This window comes from Sceloporus undulatus, chromosome 3 (assembly GCF_019175285.1).
Source record: "Sceloporus undulatus isolate JIND9_A2432 ecotype Alabama chromosome 3, SceUnd_v1.1, whole genome shotgun sequence".
NCBI lineage: Eukaryota > Metazoa > Chordata > Lepidosauria > Squamata > Phrynosomatidae > Sceloporus > Sceloporus undulatus.
In genome coordinates this window covers 199,243,385-199,264,801 of record NC_056524.1, presented here as the reverse complement: position 1 = coordinate 199,264,801, position 21,417 = coordinate 199,243,385, and the positions used below count along the sequence as shown (strand labels likewise).

The 21,417-nt window shown below is 38.3% G+C and overlaps 1 protein-coding gene across 1 annotated transcript; it reads left to right on the top strand.

Moving 5' to 3' along the window:
• The first annotated feature begins 168 nt into the window (after positions 1-168).
• Positions 169-20,295, top strand: LOC121925924 (pancreatic lipase-related protein 2-like). Its single transcript, XM_042458489.1, is given in 13 exon segments — positions 169-209; positions 1,929-1,992; positions 1,994-2,107; positions 7,773-7,898; positions 8,865-8,999; positions 10,538-10,646; positions 11,871-11,994; positions 12,072-12,190; positions 15,007-15,045; positions 16,332-16,456; positions 16,685-16,814; positions 17,791-17,902; positions 20,164-20,295. Coding segments are annotated over 9 exon segments (867 nt in total). The 3' UTR covers positions 15,042-15,045; positions 16,332-16,456; positions 16,685-16,814; positions 17,791-17,902; positions 20,164-20,295.
• The last annotated feature ends 1,122 nt before the right edge of the window (positions 20,296-21,417 follow it).

The window sequence follows — 21,417 nt, the reverse complement described above, 5'->3', positions numbered from 1 at the left end:
CTTTGTAATGACTTTTTAAAAGTGTAACAATTAACCTTAACATTTAAGTTATGTTCACCAGTAATTATGTGGGTGGACTCTCATGAAAACTGGTCTGGACCTGTTGCATGTAAACAGATCACAACACTGTGAAATATGATTTGACAAGAGCAGTGAAACTGTACACCCATGAGCCAGAGCGAGAGTGGAGAAGAAACGAATAACTACAGGTAAGACTAAGAATATTGCATAGTTTGGAAATGGCACTATTATAGCCATGGATTTATGGGTTCCTATTCTAAAGGCCTCATACATTAACCAGTGTTTCCCAAAGCTTGGTCCTCAGAACTTATTAACCATTGAATTTCTGAACATTTGCAAAGCTAGCTCTTGATTATAGGAGCTGTAATCCAGCAACATCTGGGACTGAAGTTTGAGAATTACTGATATAGATAATAATATAGAAGTGAGAGAACCAGCATGACATAAGAATCAAGATAGTTTTTTACCATGCTTTGTCCATCCCTGATTGCAGCAGCTTTCTTTACAGATACAGACAGTTGTAATAGAACAGACAACATTAAAAATGCAACATACCAATATAATCTCAGCTGGATCCCAGGCTTGCAGCTAACCTGTGTATTTATTTTCCCTCTAGATGTTTGGTGTTTGGTTCACTGCACTACTTCTGCATGCAATAGTAAGAGGTGAGATTACAGGATTATGGACAATAATACAGGTCTTGAAAGTATTCACACTGTTGTAGTTTTGTGGGTTTTTATTCTTCTTGTCTAACTGATTTAGTACTGCAGATCTTCTTTCCTTCTACTCTCCATTTCAAAAATGAACTTTAAAATTTTTATAACCATGTTATATTTGTTTCATTCTATTGTTTTATTGTAATTGTGTTGCTTATTTATTTAATGTAATTGTAAATCTGTCCAAGATTGCTCTTTATGACAAATGAAAGATATGGTGTTTGAAAGATCTGATGACTATTTTGGATCTGACAATTCCACAATTGAACATTGTTGTTTTCTGGGATCCCAATGAATTCAGATTTTTATAGCCTATTTAGAATCAAATAGAGTAAGGAATAGCCTAAAGCATCCCAAGGTTAGGTTAACAACTGCTCACCAAAGAGCATTGTCGGCTATGGCCCCAACACTTTGGAATAATCTTCTGGAAGAGCTCCAACTCATTTCTACCTTGGATGCCTTCAAAAAGGTGTTGAAAACTTACCTCTTCCACCAAGCATACCCCCCTGATCTTTATAGACCTGAGATAAAGGTCTCAAACAGGAGTCTACCTCAGGAGGTCAATGAGATTTTATATTGTATTAATTGTTTTTAGATAGCAGATGGTTTTATATTGTGATTTTAAATAACTGTTATTAGAATTATTATCGATTTGCATAATTTCACTGTAATCCTGTTTCGATTCGTCGGGAGGAGCAGGACAACATAAATAAAACTTATTATTAAAAACTTATTATTAAAGAAGGGCACTTGTGCAGCTGCAATAAAGACACTTGTTTTAAAGGTGTGGTGGCTCTTAATAATAATAATAATAATAATAATAATAATAATAATAATAGGATTTATTTATATGCCACCCAATCACTGGGAATCCAGGCGGCTTGCAACAGAAGGGATAATAGACGGTTCCCTGCCCTCAGGCTTACAATCTAAAAAGACATGACATAAAAGGAGAAGGGAATGGTGGGTTGAGGGGAGGGGATCAGGTTCAGCAATCTTCTCTCCCTCTGAGGCCTGGACCAAGGCAGATGTACTGGAGGGAGAGCTCTTTTTCTTCAGGCTAGCCCTGATGGAGCTGGGTCTGCCTGGTCAACTCCCTCGCAGGCCGGAGGATGGCAGTTATGGAGGGAGATACCCTCCTTATAAGTGCTGAGTACTTCAGTTATCATTTTGGTACTATTACATTCAAAGTGCTATTCATCCTCATGCCACAGGTTCAGAAATTTGTTATAACAGAGTTGGATGCTTTGAAAATGGCCCCCCCTTGGGGCGGAACTCTACAACGGCCAGTCTTGGACTTCCCAGAACCTCCAGATATTGTTAATACTGCTTTTCACTTGTATACCAGAGAAAGTCCTGTATATTTCCAGGTAAGAATGTGTTCTAATAAATCCATCCTGAGAGAAAAGGAGAAATCCAATAAATAAATGATAAAATTAAAAATTAATGAATACAGGCTTAATAAAACCCTGCTTAGACATTCTGTAGTGAAGTAGAATAAATGCACAAAGAGGGGGATTGAGGTAGCCCTGCCCCTTTTCATTGGTATTTCCATTCTCTTCCACAAAGGAAAGTAGTAATAATAATAATAATGCAGTACTTTATTTATATCCCACTTTTCTGTTGTCAAACAATAAAAGCGGCTTACATGTAAAAATCAATCCAATATACAGTACATAGCGCATATAATATCCCCATCTCCCCTTAAAAAGAATTAAACATATTACAATTAAAAGTAGTCTATTAAAATAAACAATTGATAATAAAATAATCAAAATGGTTTGAGTGATAGACATTACATGGTGAACAGTAAGGTGTTGGTTATTACCTTTAAAGCCCTAAATGGCTTGGGTCCAAGCTATCTCAGGGACCGCCTCCTCCCGTATAATCCTCCCCGCGCTCTCCGGTCCTCTGGGAGGAACTTACTGCAGCCTCTAAAATCTAGGCTTGCGGCGACCTCCCAGAGGGCATTTTCTGCTGTCGCCCCCAAACTCTGGAACGACCTGCCGAATGAGATCCGTCAGTTGACATCATTAGACAGCTTTAAAAAAGCTGTCAAGACGGATCTCTTCCGGCAGGCCTTTCCAGATTAACCATCCCGGCCTGGGCTCCCTGATCCCCTCTTTCCTCTCGTGGCCCCATCTTCAGTGATGGTTGAGGATCTCCAGAGGGACACCAGGGTTTTTAGTTTGTTTTAACTATATTTTATGTTTTGATATTGTGTTTTTAATCTGTCATATTTTTTAATACTTTTATAAGGAGGGGAGGGATTATAATGTTTTTAATTTTATATTTAACTCTGTTATAATCACTGTTGTCAACCGCCCGGATTGGTTCGCCACAGGGCGGTATACAAATTATTATTATTATTATTATTATTAATGAGGGAGGGGGTTCATTTTTGGCTGAGTCGTTCTATTCAGGAAAGGCCTGGTGGAAGAGATCCGTCCTGACATTTTTTTTTTTTTTAAAGCTGTCTAGGCTCGTAATTTGATAGATCTCATCTGGCAGGTTATTCCACAGTTTGGGAGCAGTTGCTGAAAAGGTCCGCTGGGAGTTTGCAGTCATTCTGGATTTAATAGGTTGCAATAGATTCCTCCCAGAGGACCTAAGTTTACAGAGTCGAATATACGGAAGTAGGCAATCCCTTAGGTAGGTTGGACCCAGGCCATATAGAGCTTTAAAGGTAATGACCAACATCTTGTACTGCACCCTAAAACCAATACAATAGGAAAGACAGGTTTCAAAAAAGGAGAACCATAGAATCATAGAATCATAGAAATGGAAGAGACCACAGGGGCCATCCAGTCCAACCCCCTGCCATGCAGGAATCCTCCATCAAAGTAACCCTGACAGAAGGCCATCCAGCCTCTGTTTAAAGACCTCCAAGGAAGGAGACTCCACTACACTCTGAGGGAGTGTGTTCCACTGTAGAACAGCCCTTACTGTCAGGAAGTTCCTCCTAATGTTGAGGTGGAATCTCTTTTCCTGCAGCTTGCATCCATTGCTCCGGGTCCTGTTCTCTGGAGCAGCAGAAAACAAGCTAGCTCCCTCCTCAATGTGACATCCCTTCAAGTATTTTAACAGGGCTATCATATCACCTCTTAACTTTCTCTTCTCCAGGCTAAACTTAACCAGCTCCCTAAGGTGTTCCTCATAGGGCATGGTTTCCAGACCCTTCACCATTTTAGTCACCTTCTTTTGGACATGCTTCAGTTTCTCAACATCCTTTTAAAATTGTGGTGCCCAGAACTGGACACAATATTCCAGGTGGGGCCTGACCAGAGTAGAATAGAGTGGCGCTATTACTTCCCTTGATCTAGACACTATACTTCTATTGATGCAGCCTAAAATTGCATTGGCCTTGTTAGCTGCCGCTTCGCACTGTTGACTCATGTTCAACTTGTGGTCTACTTGGACTCCAAGATCCCTTTCACACTTGGGTGTTTATCAGACGAGCTCTTAAAGAGCTACTATTCCAGTGTGACTCCTCTAGCAGCCTCCTGTTGCATGCTGGGATTGGCAGTTTTAAGGAGGGGTATTTAGAATTCTCAGGCAGAGAAGTTCAGCTCCTTAAAATTGCCAATCCCAGCATGCAACAGGAGGCTGCTAGAGGAGTCACACTGGAATAGTAGCTCTTTAAGAGCATAGTGTGATAAACATCATAGTCTCATTCAGCCAGGTCTCACCCATCCTATATCTCTGCATTTCATTTTTCCACCCTAAGTGCAGTACCTTACATTTCTCCATGTTGAAATTCATTTTGTTAGCTTTGGCCCAGCTTTCTAATCTATTCAGGTCATTTTGAAGTTTGATCCTGTCCTCTCGGGTATTAGCTACACCTCCTAGTTTGGTGTCATCTGCAAATTTGATAAATATGCCCCCAATTCTGTCATCCAAGTCATTGATAAAGATGTTGAATAGAGAACCCACTCTGCCATCCTCACATGGTACAGAATGCTGGAATAGTGGTGTTTTGAATAGTGAGGAAATATTTCACACGTGGAGGAAGGCCCTCACCTTTTGAAAGTTCAGCCCCTACGCACATGGCTTTGGAGCTAACAAGCTCCTCTCTTTGTAAATTCATTTGCCTCCAGTTGTTGTTGTTGCTTCTGTTGCTGCTACTGCTGTGTGTCTCCAAGTAAGTTTTTACTTATGCTGATCCTAAGGGAACCCTATCATAGGGTTTTCTTGGCAAATTTCTTCAGAGGAGTTTTTCCATTGCAGGATGCCTAAACAGCCATTAAAATAGATCTAAATTCAGCTAGTGGATATCTACTAGAGCAATGGTACTTTATTCTCCTTTCTTCCCATTGCAGTCTTGTAAACTGCCTGAAAATATGTTCAGTGTGATTTTACAACATTTAGTTTTGAGAGTGCAGTTGAGACTTCATAGTGATAGGAATCACTGACACACACACACACACCCAACATATTTCTAGTTCCAGTAATGACAGCCTTTCCATTGGTGGAACAACTCTGCTTTCTCTCAGTCTGAAGATTAGTCCATTCTCTATTTAAGACAGGAGCAAGAATCATATATTGCTCCAGATACTGTTGGACTGTAGGTTCCACCATTCTTTACCATTGATTATACTGGCTAGAGTTACTGGCTTTGAAATCCAACAACATCTAGAGGACCACATAGTCTAATCTAATTTCTCCAATGCACTTGTAGACCTTTTACATCCATTAAAATACAATTTTCTTTCTAGATGATTATATATTAAAAGGTTAAGTGATTGAAATAAAATCACACTCAGTCTGCAACCTTGTACACACTTATTTTGGAGAAAGTTTCATTAAATTACTTGCTTAGATGCAGGAATAATTAGAATTGCAAACTGACTAAATTTGTCAATCCGATATTATTCTGCCAGTGTAATCTGTCTCAAGATTGAGTAAACCAAATTCTTGTTAAGTGAGAGATCTTGGAAAGAATTTATTATTAGAAAATAAACTAATTATCCCTAAACAAAGATGTTCTTTTGGACAAAAACTCATAGAATCCCCACATGGCCAAGTTAGCTGAGTGATTCTGGGACTTGTAGTCACAAAGTAACTTGTCCAAGTACAGCCCCAGAGACAATAGCATCATCCTTATTGCTAATCACAACTATAGAAGATACATTCAGTCAATGGGAATTTGTTTAATCATTACTAGTCATCACATCATTAGTGTCACTAATTGACTGGTATACTCTGATTAGAATTAACAACCAGATTTAATTCATTAAAAATTTTAACAATGATTTCAGAAGTTATTTTAATACTCTTTAATTCATTACACTTGGGAAGTAAGTTGGAGGATTTTGGTGGCACTTTGGCTATGTTTGGTCATTTTAATAATTTTTAAAAAGATTACTATATTACTAGTGTGTGTGTGTGTGTGTGTGTGTGTACATGTGTGCGTGCATTCGTGTTATCTTTTGACTTATGGTGACCCCATGAATTTCAGAGGGTTTTCTCAAGCAAGGAATACTCAGAGATGGTTTTGTCAGTTCCTTCTTCTGAAATGTAGCCTGGTATTCATTAGTGGTCTCCCATTCAAGTACTAACAAGGACTGACCCTGCTTACTTTTCAAGATCAGACAGGATCAAGCACATTTAGGGTATTAACATGTTATTAAGGAATTAATTTTATACTTTACTAACATGTTATTAAATAATTACTTTTATACTTTAAACTGAGTAATGCTGTTTTTTACTGATTTAATGTTCACAGGCTAGCATGAAGGCCAACATTCCCAAGCTCTGCTCAAATAACACACCAGTTCATTCAGAAAAACTAAGTTTTAAGTACGGTGAAATGAAGAAGGGGATCAGTATGGTGGTAGCAAACAGTGGCAGGAGTTGTCTTCTGTGGCTGGGGTGCAGTGAATCCATTCTAGGTTTTCTTCCACACTTTAAAAGAACTATCCAAGGAGCCTCACCTGAGATAGTGCCTTTAAAATCTGCTATAAAATTCAAAAAGTGGATTCGCTGCATCTCTGACATGAATCCATGAGCTGCTACTGGCAGCAGAGGTACTGATTATGTGAGCAATGTTGCTCTTCTGCAGAAGAACAATTGGTACATGGAGGCTGAGAGGAGGATAACTGGATACAATCTTGCCTCCACTGTCTCAAACACAACAACAACAACAACATATTTATATTTTTATAACATTGGCACACAAAGCATCTTACAGTTTAAAAGAATACAACTGAAAAGATACAAAAGTTACCATTAAAATGGAATTAAACTATTATAGTATTAAAACATTGCTCTTTGAGAGAATAAAATGCAATTAGAAAAAGATAAAAGCACTTAAAAACAGTACAATTGAAACAGTACAACATCCCAAGCCATTCTTTAAAGATTTTTTGTTTTAAAAGCCTCCCTGTCTAAACTCTGTGGAAGTCTAACATAACCCCAAAAAATGAAAAAGAAAAAATGAAAATAATCTTGATCTGTTGTCACTCTGAAATATCACAATAGATATCTTGTTGTCCTTTCCATTACTGCTAGTGCCAGCATAGCGGGCAAAATTTGTTTTACCCTCATAATAATGTCACAATTCATGACCTAAATTAGGCTATGGCATAATGAATTGCCTAGCCCTTCTGACTAAAATATTGGACCTGGGTTTCCCACATCAAAAACTAAGCCTTTAACCAAGAAACCACAGTCCTCCTGAAACAAATTTATGGTGGAAATGATCATGTGCACAAGCCAAATTACAGTGCCATCTTCATATTTTATCACTTTATATATCCACTTACATTAATATGATGCTGTAAGAAAAGTCTGTATATGATAATAACAAGCCTGGAGGCTTCCATGAACATAGATTTTTCAACTACCCCATGGTCACTTTGTGCCCAATGGCTTTCACAGGCTCCACCAAATAATATCATTTTTCTCCTTTGGACTAGAGAAGACCCTGCACACACTCAAGTAGACATAAATCCAGGTCCCACATAGCTTATTTCCAAATAAGTCAAAACAGCAAGAAATATTATTAACACATGTATTTTTTCTTCCTTAATCTAGGTAATATCTGCAGTAAATCCATCAACGATTAGAGTTTCAAATTTCAGAACAAACCGGATAACACGTTTCATTATACATGGCTATTTTGTTGGCGACGACTATGAACAGATAGTAGATATGTGCAGGGTAAATATATAGATATTTTATGGTGTTTATATGTGTGATTAAAAGTGCTTAAGGTCCAAATAACATTGCAGGAATAATCCAGTTTGAGACTGCTTTAACTGTTCAATGCTAGGGAATTCTGGGGACTATAGTTTTGTGAGACTTTAGCCTTCTCTGTCAGAGAGTTTTGGTGCCACAATAAACCAAGGCAGGGGAGCAGTGGTGATTTTGAGGTTGCTCCTTATCCTACTCTGGAGTAAGATTTTTTTTTCTTAATGTTACTCCTACTCCTACTCCTGTAAAAACCTTTTACTCCTTACTCCTACCCCCCAACCATGGGGAAAAGCCCCAGTTGCAATAAACTCCAGTATGGCTATCCTTGTTTTTGCATTTCTTTAGTTAACATCATTCTGCATCTTTTATTTCACATGATATATTAATGGATCTGTACTGGTTTCTCTCCCTTTTTTAATGTATATTTTGTCTATTTGTCCTTCACATGCCACTATTACCCCCCCCCTTTCCCTTTCTCTTTCCTGTTTATCACACAAGAGTCATAGAAATCCATTACAGTAGGATAATTGTGTCTTTGGCAGGTACTTATCATACGATGTTGTGTCTCTCCTGTTTCTTCTTTGCATCTCATTTGTTGGCAGAGTGCACCTTTCCATTGATGGGGTGAAATATCCAAGAAAATGTTCACTTCACCAACTGAAATGCAAAGCAGCAACAGAAGAGACATGAAGTTGTGTAGTAAGCACCTGCCATAGATGCTATTGTCCGACTGTAATTTCACTTTACTAGCTTTGTGTTATAAACTCATAAATGTGAAAGCTGGGCCTTATGTCTCTATGCACTTGAGAAGTAATAAATTATGGCAGTACTACAAATAGGCAATCCATTGTCATTGAGTGATTATTGTGGAAAACAATAATGTAAATCATTTTTCTGTTGTTTATTTCATTTGATATTTAATTAACCCTCCAGTTTATCCTTCAAAAGGAAGATATAAACTGTATTGTTGTAAACTGGAAAGCTGGTGCTGCTAACCTGTATACACAAGCAGTGCAAAATATCCGTATTGTTGGAGCTGAGCTGGCTTATTTACTGGAGTACCTTGAGGTAAGCATGTTCTCCCCAACACCACCACACCAAATCACTTAAATATAGAGGGCTAGATATTTTAAATTAGTTTCCTCTTAAGAATTATAACTTAAAGATGCTTAAGGAATATTATAGTGTGATTGAAACATATTTCACACCCTAAGTGAAACCTGCAAGATCAGATGGTATACCAAGTGTAAGGTACAACTGCGAGAAGAATAGAATTCATGCACTTCATAGGAATCTGAGGATCCAGGTGGGAGGTGATGAATGGCCTAGTGTACAGATTTATTGCTGTGAGCAAAAAAAATGGAGGCTAATTTGGAGATTATGATTAAGCCTATTCTTGCATACTGATTTCTTTATATGCAGTACAGAGTGTTCAGATAGTCTACAGCCTCATGAGATGTGTGGAACTAGAGAAAGTAGTGGTAGGAAAAGGCAAGCCTGAATTATGTACTGCTGACTCAGGACCACTTCTAGAACAGAAAGTGGATGTTTGATGAGGAAACTCTAGGACTTGGGCGGAGTATTCCTTTTTTTGTGTGTGTTGCATTTTCCCTCTTTCAAGTACAACTCACTGGGTCTTACTCTTTGCTGTCATTTCCTGTGTATGATGGCAGGAGATAATATGTGTGACAACTGACTGGCACCAGGAGGTATGGACTAGCACTCTAATAGTCAAGAACACTGAGATTACTATACGAAAGTACTATAAATATATGCCATAACTCAAGATTACAGATAACAATCTGAGAGCTAGAAAAACAAGGAACTTCAGACTTAAAGAATTTCATATGCACTAACTGATTCTCCAGTTTTTCAAAGTACATATGGAATCATTATTAAAAGATGGCATGTTAAGAATTTGTGCTAAGGACTGGAGTATGTAGATCCTTACAAAGGGGAGAGGAAATAAACATTATTTGCTACATGCATGGAGTTTGGAGATTCCATGGTGTTTTTTTTAATAGGTTATAGCAAATTGGGCACAGCATTGTAGTTCCCAGAGGCTCATAATTTTCTTTCTCTTATGATTTTATGATTCAGAAATTCAGTCAGTGTGGATCAAGTTAATGGGCACTTCCCACAGTGGGGTGCAAATCTACTTTTTTATGATGAATTCTTCTGTACAATTCCACTGAGTTCAAGTAAGAATATATAGGTTGAAACAACTAAAGCAACTTCTGCTACTGTTATCTAGGGTTGGTCCATTCATTAGACAAAGTGAGAAGGCTTCTTCTGGAAGCAGGTATTGAGGGCCTCTACCTGTTGTCTTCTGTTTTTTCCTTTCTCTTGAATAGGTGTATCTCGCACAATTTATAAAATGTCCTCTAAATTAGCTTGCTAGTTTAGGTGTAGCAGAATATTCTATCCTATTAACAGGGCTGAAATTGTATCCAGGTGTCCAGTCAGCTTCTGTACTTACTCCCCAACCGATTCAGGAGCAGGCACCATTTGTAACTTGCTTCAGGCAGCAAAATGTTTCTTGACTATGATTTTTTCCTTGCTAAGGATCTAAGATATATTTCTATATTTTCTTTTCCTTCATGTAGCGAAACTGTGGATATTCTCCTTCTAATGTTCATATTATTGGACATAGTCTTGGAGCCCATGCTGGAGGAGAAGCTGGGAGAAGGAAACCAGGTCTAAGCAGAATAACAGGTGCTGTAGTCCATGTGACAGAATGTAAGCATTATGAGCAATAGACTTGAAAAAAGTACTGCTTAAAAGCAAAAATTCCATTGTTACAAGAAAAACTCCTGCTGCTTAAGCTTATCTTATAGGAGTTACTGCAAACTGCTGATGAGAGACTCTCTGTGTGTTTGTGTGTCGTCTGCATTCAAGTGGTTCCCAATTTATGGCAGCCCTGAGGTGAACATATCACAGGGCTAAGCTAACAAGGGTTGGAACTAAGGCTCTTTCTTGTACAAGTTCCAGAATTCCAAACCCAGAATTTTCTAACCATTTCTAGCCATTGAGCAACAGTTTGGAAAAACTACATTTTCAGGTTGTACTTTCCAGAATCACTCAGCTAATATGTCCATTGGCCATGCTGACTGGTAAATTTAGGGAGCTGCAGTTCATAAATAATTTTTCCAAGTTATGCAATGAACTAAAATAGCATACTGAATTTTTGAAGGGAAAGATTTTTTAGTGTTAAGAAAGCACATGCCACCAGAGTTTCCATCTGAACTGTCAGTGGCTCACCCAGTGGCTCTGTTGTGGTCCTTCTGGTGCCTGGTGAATGTCTTTTTATTTTCATGGGCATTTAAAGAGCTTCTAACAGCCATTTTGAGCCATTGTTTTGAGACAGTTTAAGAACATCTGTACAATAACATTCAAAATCCACAAAACAGTGATACCTTTATTAACTCCACCAAAATACACTTTGGTTGGTCCTATAAAGGTATCACTGTTTTGGATTTTGTATATTATTGTACTTTGCTACATGACTTTAAGTTATAATTCTTAAGAGGAAACATAGCTACCCCAGATATGTTTTCTGGCTGTAAGAACAGAAGTGGTTATGTTCACACTGTATATATTATTTCCTTGTTTTTAGCTTTATTTATTCAGCTAGTTTGTACAGTGGTAGGATTTTTAATCTGTTAGATTGTGGTATTTTAAAAATGTTATCAACTTCCCAGAGGTCTATATTGTGCGTGCAGTATACAGATTTTAAAGCAATTAACCTACAACTAGACAGACAAACAAATCCATCACTTGTGAGACTAAAGACTTCCAAAAACTGTCCATTTTGTCCTTCTTCACATATTTTTCTTTTTGCTTAATGAACAAGGCCGTTTGTATTCTACATAAAATTGGTGTTCTGAATATTTCATTACAAAATGTAAATATTTAGAAGAATTGTTTTGGTTTATTTAGGGTTGGATCCAGCTGGGCCTTTATTCCATCACACACCTCCTCAAGTCAGATTAGATCCGTCAGATGCCAAATTTGTTGATGTTATTCATACCAATATAGGCCGTCTCTTCTTTGAACTTGGTGAGTGTCCTAGGAAAGCCATCTTGACCATGACTGTAGAGATTTGAATATTTACCGTTATTTCATCTGTATTTCAGCCAGTGGAATAATTGAACCATGTGGACATCTTGATTTTTATCCAAACGGGGGTGAAATAATGCCTGGATGCCAAAAAGAACGCCTGGTACCTAAACAGTGGGGTATTGATGGTGTTATGAGAGGTAAAAATAATACCTCATATCTTTAACACGTTCAACATATTGACTGTATTAAAATATTTGGATTAGAAAAGCTTATTTCAGGCATTACTTACTATGACTAGATTGCAACCAAAGTTTAAAGAGGGGAGCACCTAACCCTCCATCATCTTTCTTCACAGAAAATGACATATCTAGAGAGGCTTATGCTTGTTTATTTTCTACCATCCTTGCTTACATGGGACCCTTTCACAATATACAGTTATAAAATCTGAGCTGTCTTGGCTGCATACTCAGGAACCCTGGTGTTTGTAGTTTGTTGAAGTATTAGAGCATTATGGTTTAAAATTCTAGCTATCCCTCCCTAAACTGTAAATCCCAAGATTCCACAGCATAAACCCATGGCAGTTAAAATGGAATGATAGTGCTATAATGGTGTAGTGTGAAAAGATCCTTGGAGAATCATTCATGTACCAAATCCAACCCACTGCTTCCCCCCCCCCCCCCCCCCGCCTCTTGCAGCTGAACGTTTTCAAGTGAAAATCAGCTAAAAATGTAACCCAGGAATGACTTAAAATCACATCTAGTTTATTCTTCCCAGAGTTTTCAGACTGTTTTTGACTAATTTTATTAATTGAAAACAAGCTTTTGGGGTCTGAAGGGGGAGGATGGCTTCTGTGCATAATGCCACTTAGAGGTGACATTTTGGGTCACTTTGTGGGTGATATATTTTTGCCAGAAAAACTATTTTGAGGAAGGACTGGAGGCCTGAGAAATTTTGGTGGTGTGAGAGAGGGATTGGGAGCTGCATACAGTCTTAAAGAGGGTTAAAAATTAGTTTTTTGTGGGTTTTTCGGCTATGTGGCCATGTTCCAGAAAAGTTTCTTCCTGATGTTTCGCCAGCATCTGTGGCTGGCATCTGAAGAAACTTTTCTGGAACATGGCCACATAGCCCGAAAAACCCACAAAAAACTAGGGTTAAAAATTATCTTAAAGATTATCAGATGTATCTGATGAAGAGAACTGCTGTCCACAAAAGCTTATGATAAATGAGACTTGTTCGTTTCTAAAGTAGCCCTGGAATCTTTGCTGTCTTAATGTGTGTGTGTGTGTGTGTGTATGTGTGTGTGTAAAAGATATTCCCTGCATTTCAAAACTTTAAAACCCCACCCATCTTCCAAGATAAATTAAGGAACTGCATAAAATACATGCTAAAAATAAATACTATAGGAAAACAGAGTGATTAGATTATTCACAGTATTTATAATTAATGATGTTTCTCAATCTGAAAACTTTTTACCAGTTTAATTTTTGTCCCTTCAGAATATCACCTATTATTTTAACATTTGGATAATATGAAAAATCTTACTTCCACTGAAGAAGCAAAGGTCTCTGAGAGGCTAGAAAAGGTCACCATGGCACTTTCTTTTGACCAAAGAAGGAAGAGCTACAGGGAACTTGTGTTCTTGCTCCCAGCCAGAAAGAATACTTTAAGGACCAAAGCTTGAAACATTACTATGAAAAATGAACTTATTTCCATATATATTATATTTGGCCATACAAAGGTTGTTGCCATTTCTGTTAGCTGGGTTGTAAGATGTGTTATCATTTTTGAAAATGCTTTAATGTTTGTGTTTTGCTACTTTTTCTTGAAGTTAGAATGGGACCTGTAAATGATTGGTGTGGTGGTGCTGGTGATACTGATAGTGATATTTCTTTCTTACTCGCCTCTCCCTAAGGACTGAGTTGGGGAACAACAGATTAAAATACGGCAACAGACACCTAATGTAGTTAAAAACATGAACACCAATTAAAATACATAATCAGGTAAAAGGGCATTAACTTTAGTTAAAAATCATGCATATTAAAAGCAATCAATTCATAATTTAAAAACTATATATTAATATAAAACCCTCTAGATAGAGCTGCTGGAAGAGATTGGTCTTTAATGCTGTTTTAAACTCAGAATGTGGTGAAACAGATGGGCAAAATAAAGCAGTTTCCAGCTGCTTTGAAGGCAGGGAGTTTAGATGATGCACACCTCCAAAGCAGCTGGAAACCAGACTAAAACGGCACTCCAGGCCTAAAAACTGGAGCAAAAAGAAGCTGGCATATTCTGGCTTAGCTTAAAAAATGCGCATCTTCACATCTGCATATAACGCAAGTGCGGGGTTGAGGCCCAACGCAAGTTTGGGGCTGAGGGAAAGCAAAGAAATGAAAGTGTGACAACTCCAATGTATGTAATTACAATATACACAAACCAGACTCTCCAGAAGGGGGTAAAGGAGGGTGAAGAGCATGTAAAAGGGGCTGTCATGATTGTACTTTGTCTATCTATCAGTTGTACATCAATGCAACAATGCCCTGCACTGTCAGTATATTGCACATGCGACTATGTGGCTGATCAAAGGGTGGCCATGCAATGAGATGGCATCTAGGCAGACTTGGGAAGTACTCAGAGGTTGCAGGTCATGTGTTTGTGCAATGGAGGAGGTGATGAAACAAATTACCCAGCAGATGCTGTGCTGTGTGGTCGGGCCATGCATATTCGTCCTGCCTTGGAAGTAGGCCGTGCAGGGAACAGCATTTGGAGCTCCTTTTTCCTGCCCATCTGTTCCAGACCACAGGCGAATCTCTTCCAGTCGGTCATTCCACAATTTGGGGCAGCTGAATCAAAAATCCTCTGGGTAACAGTTGCTAGCCTTGTCTTGGCTAACTGGAGTAAATGTCCCCCAGAAAACCTGAGTGTACAGGGTAGATTATATGGAAGAAGATGATCCTGTAGGTAACCTGATACTCCCACCCCCCACCTTTTGATCTATGTTTTCCTTTACATTCAGATCAAACAGGATGTGCAGCTTCTCCAAAAGGCTAATAAGGTTAATATTATTTATTTATATTTATTTACAGTATTTATATACCGCCCTTCAGCCCTAAAGGCTCTTAGAGTGGCTTACAATTATTATTATTTTTAATTAGATGGTTCCTGCCCTCAGGCTTACAATCTAAAAAGACATGACACAAAAGGAGAAGGGAATGGTAGTGGGAAAGGGAATCAGGTCCAGCAATTCTTCTCTCCCACTGAGGCCTGGACCAAAGCAGATGGACTGGAGGGAAGGCTCTGCTTTTTAATCTAGGCCAAGCCCAATGGAGCTGGGCCTGCATCTCTCCTTCCATGTATCAGATGGTACCAGATGAACTGGAGGGAGGGCTCTGCTTCTTAATCTCGGCCAGGTCTACAATATTACCGTACAAATCCTCTTGTAAGTAATGTTGTAACTTCCTGGAATATTCTGTATGGAATCTTTGGAGAGAAAGAAAGAATGACAGGTCAAGTCCATTTGTGGAGGACAGAGACACACCCCTCAACAAGTAATGCCCCCATTATAATTTCAAGTCAACAGGAAAAGAGGTCTCATTTTGTTAATGGATACTGGAGTATTGTTTAATGATCATTGTTACACAGAGTAACTAATGACAATGCATGACATTATAACATGTGGTGGCGTCCACTGGATTCTGTGCTAGAGAAGCAGTGAATCCACTGTGGGAGACTTTAAAGCAGCTGTAAAAGGTGCTGAACTCTAGCCCTCCCCCCCGCATAGGTTTCGTATCCTAAATAACTCCTTTAAAGTTCAAACTAAAACCCACAGTAGCTCCTGCAAGTCATGAGCTGCCATTGCTAATGTGTTACTTTCAAGCTTTCATGAGAACTGGCCTGAGTTTGATTCCCCCTCCTTCCTCCCAGACACCCCTTTTTTGAACTTGTACACCGAAGGGTAAGGACTATCCTACTGATCTTGATAAGTTAAACCTGGAAGACTCTTTTTCAACTGAAGATCATGGTAGCATACATTTCATCATTATCACCAACACCACATTTCATTGTCAATACCACATTCAGGCAAATTATTGAATTAACTTAAACATTTAAATCTAAATCCATTATCATGGTGGCATTTTAGTGCCGGCATACAGAACTTCTTTGCCCTCCCCTCCCTCCCTGCAGACCCCTGAAGTCACCAGGAAATCTTCTCTGGAGAGCTGCATTGGGAAAAGGAGATTATGCTCATTTTGGTTATACTGGATTCCAACAATGGAGTCCAACAATGGATTTAATTGGTTTACTATCCAAGCTAAAATACATATTGGACATTTGTTCCAGAAATTGCAGCTTCTAAGTCAGCTGGATGCTCACATAAGCGAAGCTTACCATATTATTCTGACAGTATTTTTATACCTGATGGATTTCTTGGATATCAGTGCAAAACATTTGACGCCTTTCTATCGGTAAGTATCCAATCCAGACAAATTTTGCAAGTTCACAAAGTAAATAGATCCAGGTTATTAACTGAGAAGGTGATGATATGCACACTAAAGGATAAGGTATAAAGCATAAAATAAAATAAAACACAATCCTGATTATGCAGAGAGTGAATCCAACATGAGACGATTCAGTTCCTATGACATCATATAAATGAAAACTAAGAACTAATAAACAACACTGGTTTTGTTTAGGGAAAATGCTTTCCATGTCCCCCAAAAGGCTGTCCTATGATGGGTCACTATGCTGATCAATTTCCAAATAAAACTGAGGAGGTACACCAAGTGTTTTATCTAATCACCGAAGCTATCCCACCATTTGCTTGTAAGTGTTAACTTTTTTAAAATTTAAATCTTTTTATTTTCCTTGATATGTGCCTTCACGTCAACTGTGTTTTATGGTGATCTTTTTCATAGATTGTTCTTGGCAATATTTATTCAGATAAGTTTTGGTATTACAGTACCTTCCTTTGAGGCTGAGAGAATGTGACTTAATCAAAGTCATCCTCTGGTTATCCATGGTTGAGCAGGGATTTGAAACCTGATCTCTTAAAATCCTAGCCCAGCATTCAGACAACTACACCATACGGGCTTACGATTGTATTGTAATATTCTGATCTAGCATTATTGATTGACTGCTTGATTTTATTGAAATGTTATATTTTATTATGTAACCTCTTCTCATGTTGTGAGCTGTTCTGACCATAGCTTGAAAAGTGGTTTACCAATAAGCCAATGGTGATGATGCCATGTGTCCACCAGAGAACTGATATGCAAGGTCAATCAACACAGACAGTAAAATGAAAACGTGGTCATTTTACTTTCAAATGGGCCTATTTTAGTTTATAGGAAAAAAAGGAGTGATTTTTTACACATTTGATGTGATGGATTTGGCATGTGATAGCTGAAACACACATCAGAAAGGGGAGGAAAAGTCTCCTGCTCAGGACAGGAACAATGGTCAATATCACTGGACACATTCCAAAGCTAAAAATCTTTTCATGCCATGCAAGCAAGGGATTTCAGTCCTGGACCTAATTCTTCTGTTTCTCCCTATTCATGTGCCCTATTAAGTATACCTCAATGATAAGAACAAGGTGATGGAAAATCATCCTCCATTTTCCCTGCTTCCACTTTCTGGGCAGTGATGTGGACTGGAGTCAAAGCAGCAAATGAGCATTCATGACAATGGGCCCATTCAGGGAGAGAAGTATACTGAATATACTGTACTGAGAATATGTTATTTCAGATTCCCACAAAGTACAGAGTACTTAATCTGGTTTTTTTCCCCGCTTTCATAGGTTGGCGACAACGTGTATCTGTAAAACTGTTTGGACCTCAAAGAGTAAAAGGGAATATAACTGTAGCCTTGATTGGAGCGAACGAGCTCAGAAAGGAATATCTAATTTCCACGTAGGTTTAATATCACCATGAAATATAAGCTCTTTCTTTGAGGACTATAAAGGGTACTTCTCATAGCTTTTTCAACTAATTTATTCAACTAATAAAGAAAAATTCTACTGCCACGTTATTTCAATGAGATTAGACTATGATAAAAAAGAATGGAACTCTAATCCAAGCGCACAAACAAAATATTTTACTCAGTCAGGGATCATTGTTGCAATTAGTTAAGAACCAAACTAAATGTTAACTATCATATGGCAGTGACAGCATGACCCTTCCAAGCCTGTGTTGCTGCATGGTAAAGACATTTGGAGTGAGGGATGGGGATGGCAGATATATAGGATAATATTATAGCAGTGTTATAGTGCAATTGTGTGTATGCCCACACAGCAATGTCCCATTGACTCCAATGGAGAAGCCATGAAAGATTGAATAGGATTGCAGACTAACTCCAATTCTTTTAGATGGATTTACTTATGTGTAACAAATATAGTAGTTGGTTACAAAACAACTTTTTATACTGAGCAAGAATTGCAGTACCAGTAGATGAAATGTGTTTGCACAAATGCATGGAGTTTATTTTTAAGAGTTTGCTCACCTTGTGAGATTAGCATTATAAGCGTAAAAGCAATTAGACATCAATATCTAAAACTGTTTCCACATGCTATGGCTCTTTTTAGTTGAATTGAATTAATCCAGTAATCTCTTTGAAAACTGTAAATTTAATTGCCTTTCTAATTGTAGCTTCAGGATTAAAAACATGACTTTACAGCTTGGGGATAATGTTTATTATTTTCTGTGATACCAAACATGAGTGATCCTATGCCTAGCAGTCTGGAAGTGAAACAGTGACACCCAAAAGCAGAGTTTGAGAAAGGTTTTCTTTTTTATTAAAACTCAGAGAACCCTCTGGCCAATGACCAGTGTCTATGATGATGAGAATTCTTGGGGAATCCCACACTGTAAAGGAACAGTCCTTTTTTAGGATGTTGTTGTTGTTGTTGTTGTTGTTGTTGTGTGCCTTCATGTCATTTCTGACTTATGGCTACCCTAAGAGAAACCTATCACAGAATTTTCTTGGCAAGATTTGTTCAGAGGGGTTTGCTTTTGCCTCCCTCTCAGGTTGAGAGAGTGTGATTTGCCCAAGATCACCCAGTGGGTATCCATGGCTGAGTGGGGAGTTGAATGCTGGCCTCCAGAGTCATAGTCCAACATTCAAACCATGACATCACACTGGCTCTCTCCCAATATACTTACATTAATTTCTGTAGTTCCATCCAGAGGGATTCCAGGGTTTGTAGTCAGGTGAGGCACTAGAGGAGCTGTCTGGTTTAGAATTCTGAGATCTGTGAGCTCAAAGTTGGTGGTGTTTGTGGAGAACTGGGATCATTTACACTTATAATGCTATAATTCTACATTCATTTCCACAGTTCCACTTTGAGGAATCCTATGGTTCATAGTCAGGTGAGGCACTAGATGAGCTCTCTGGTTTAGAATTCTAAATACTCCTGCCTACACTGCAAATCTCAGGATTCCATGAAATGAAACCATGGCAATTAAAGTGGAATGTAGCACAAAATTGTGTAATGTCAATGGGCCCCAGCTGGTACAGTTTAGTGCCTAACTATCCAGTGCACAATAAGGCATTTGTGCTGTATACAAAATACACTTGTGCTAGTAATGGATTAAATCAGTACAATCAGCTCTTCTTATCCATGGGGATTCCATTCGGGACTCTCCTTCAAATAGCAAAATCTGCAGGACCTCAAGTCCCATTGTTTCCAGTGCCGGCATGATGTGCATGCATCCACATTAGCACTGGCATGTGTGTGCACCACCACTGAGGAGAACAGGATGGGGTCATCTTTGGATGCTCTATTCCACTGATGGCAAGGCTGCAGAAGAGGACAGGCAACTGTAGGTATTATCTTGGATTAGAGTTCAATATCTAACAAAAGAAGCAGGTGTTCAGTGTTGTAGATGGTTCCCTTAAATAAGTAATTAATTTGTGAGAGTGAGAACTGTGAGAAATGGCAGTTCACAGAGGAAGAGAGAGCCAGTGAGAACCTATGGCTGAACATGATGTTTATGCATGTATGTCACTTATCTCCATTCAGATTATATTTCTTCCACAGTACTTTTTCTTACAGATTATTGATTTGAACTGTATTATCTGACTGCAGGAAATTAGATGTATTGTTTTTATTTTCATTTTAAAATGGGATGCCTCATGAAAAGGTGTGCCTTTTATATTGTTTTTTCCTTTACAGTGGATTTTTTTACCCGAGGTATACTTACACAAGATTTGTTGACGTAGCTGTTCCTGGAGAGATTGCAGCAGTTGAATTTCAGTGGGAAAAACACTCAGATTGGCAAAGAAGTGGCCACATAGGAGCACATGATATCACTATTGTATATGGAAAAAATGGAAATAAGTAAGTATTCATGTTTTTGTTATTATTAACATTTATTTATAGAGCACTGTAAAGTTTGAACAGTGCTTTACATAGTAAGGATCGAATAAAAAACCTGCCAAGTGGTGTACAATCGAAAACAACATTACATGATTAAAATATCTCTACAATAATACTAACTGGTATACAATAAAGACAGAGTAAACAGCAGATTAACAACCAGTAATTTGGAATGCCTCCCTGAACAAGAGTGTTTTCAATTTGGTCTTAAAATTAACCAAGGAAGTAATAGATTTTAATTGTGTGGGGAGGGGATTCCAGCATGAGGAGCTGCACAGCCAAGGGTCAGGAGACTGGTGTCATAAGATCTCAATGCACATGGAGGGCAAGGTTCTGAACTTTCAGTGCAGTGGGTTTAAGCACCTGGGATAGCTCCTTTACATTTCAGATTAAAGCCTGGAGCAGATTCACTGACCCAATGACATTGAAGACACGAGCTGCCACTGGTGTGGTGGAAATTCCTTGTTGAAATATAAAAACTATAGAAAGATGGAGTCACCTTTGTCAGCCAGAGAGATAGTTTTTAAATAAAGGCTTGGAGTTTAGGAAAACTAGAGCAAAGGAATAGTGAGTGCATCTTGACCTGAATGGAAGCTGGCACCAGTAAGAAAGACATAACATAAACTACTGAGATAAAGACATTCAGATTCAAGGTTAGGGGGAAAAGCCACTGAATTCCTAAAGGAGGGGTAAGGCGTGATGATGCAGTTTTAATGTATGCATGTATTTCTGTTCTGATTGTAAGAATTCTATATGTTTAAATTGTAATTAGCCAATCAGGTGTATTGAAGAAGCTCCTTTGTCTTGAATAATATAAAAAGAGCCATTTTGTCTTGTTCGGGGTTCTCAGCTTTTGGAACTTGAATTCCACTGAGTTCAATGTTTTCCTTTGTCAACAACTGGAAATAAACTTATGGATTTTCAATTACTAGGTCCTCATGCTAATCCTATTGATCTGCCAAACCTAGAAATCTAAGTTTCCTGAAATTTCTGTTACACTGGAACATGGAGAATACATGTGCATCATGTGCCAGAAAGTCATACACACTG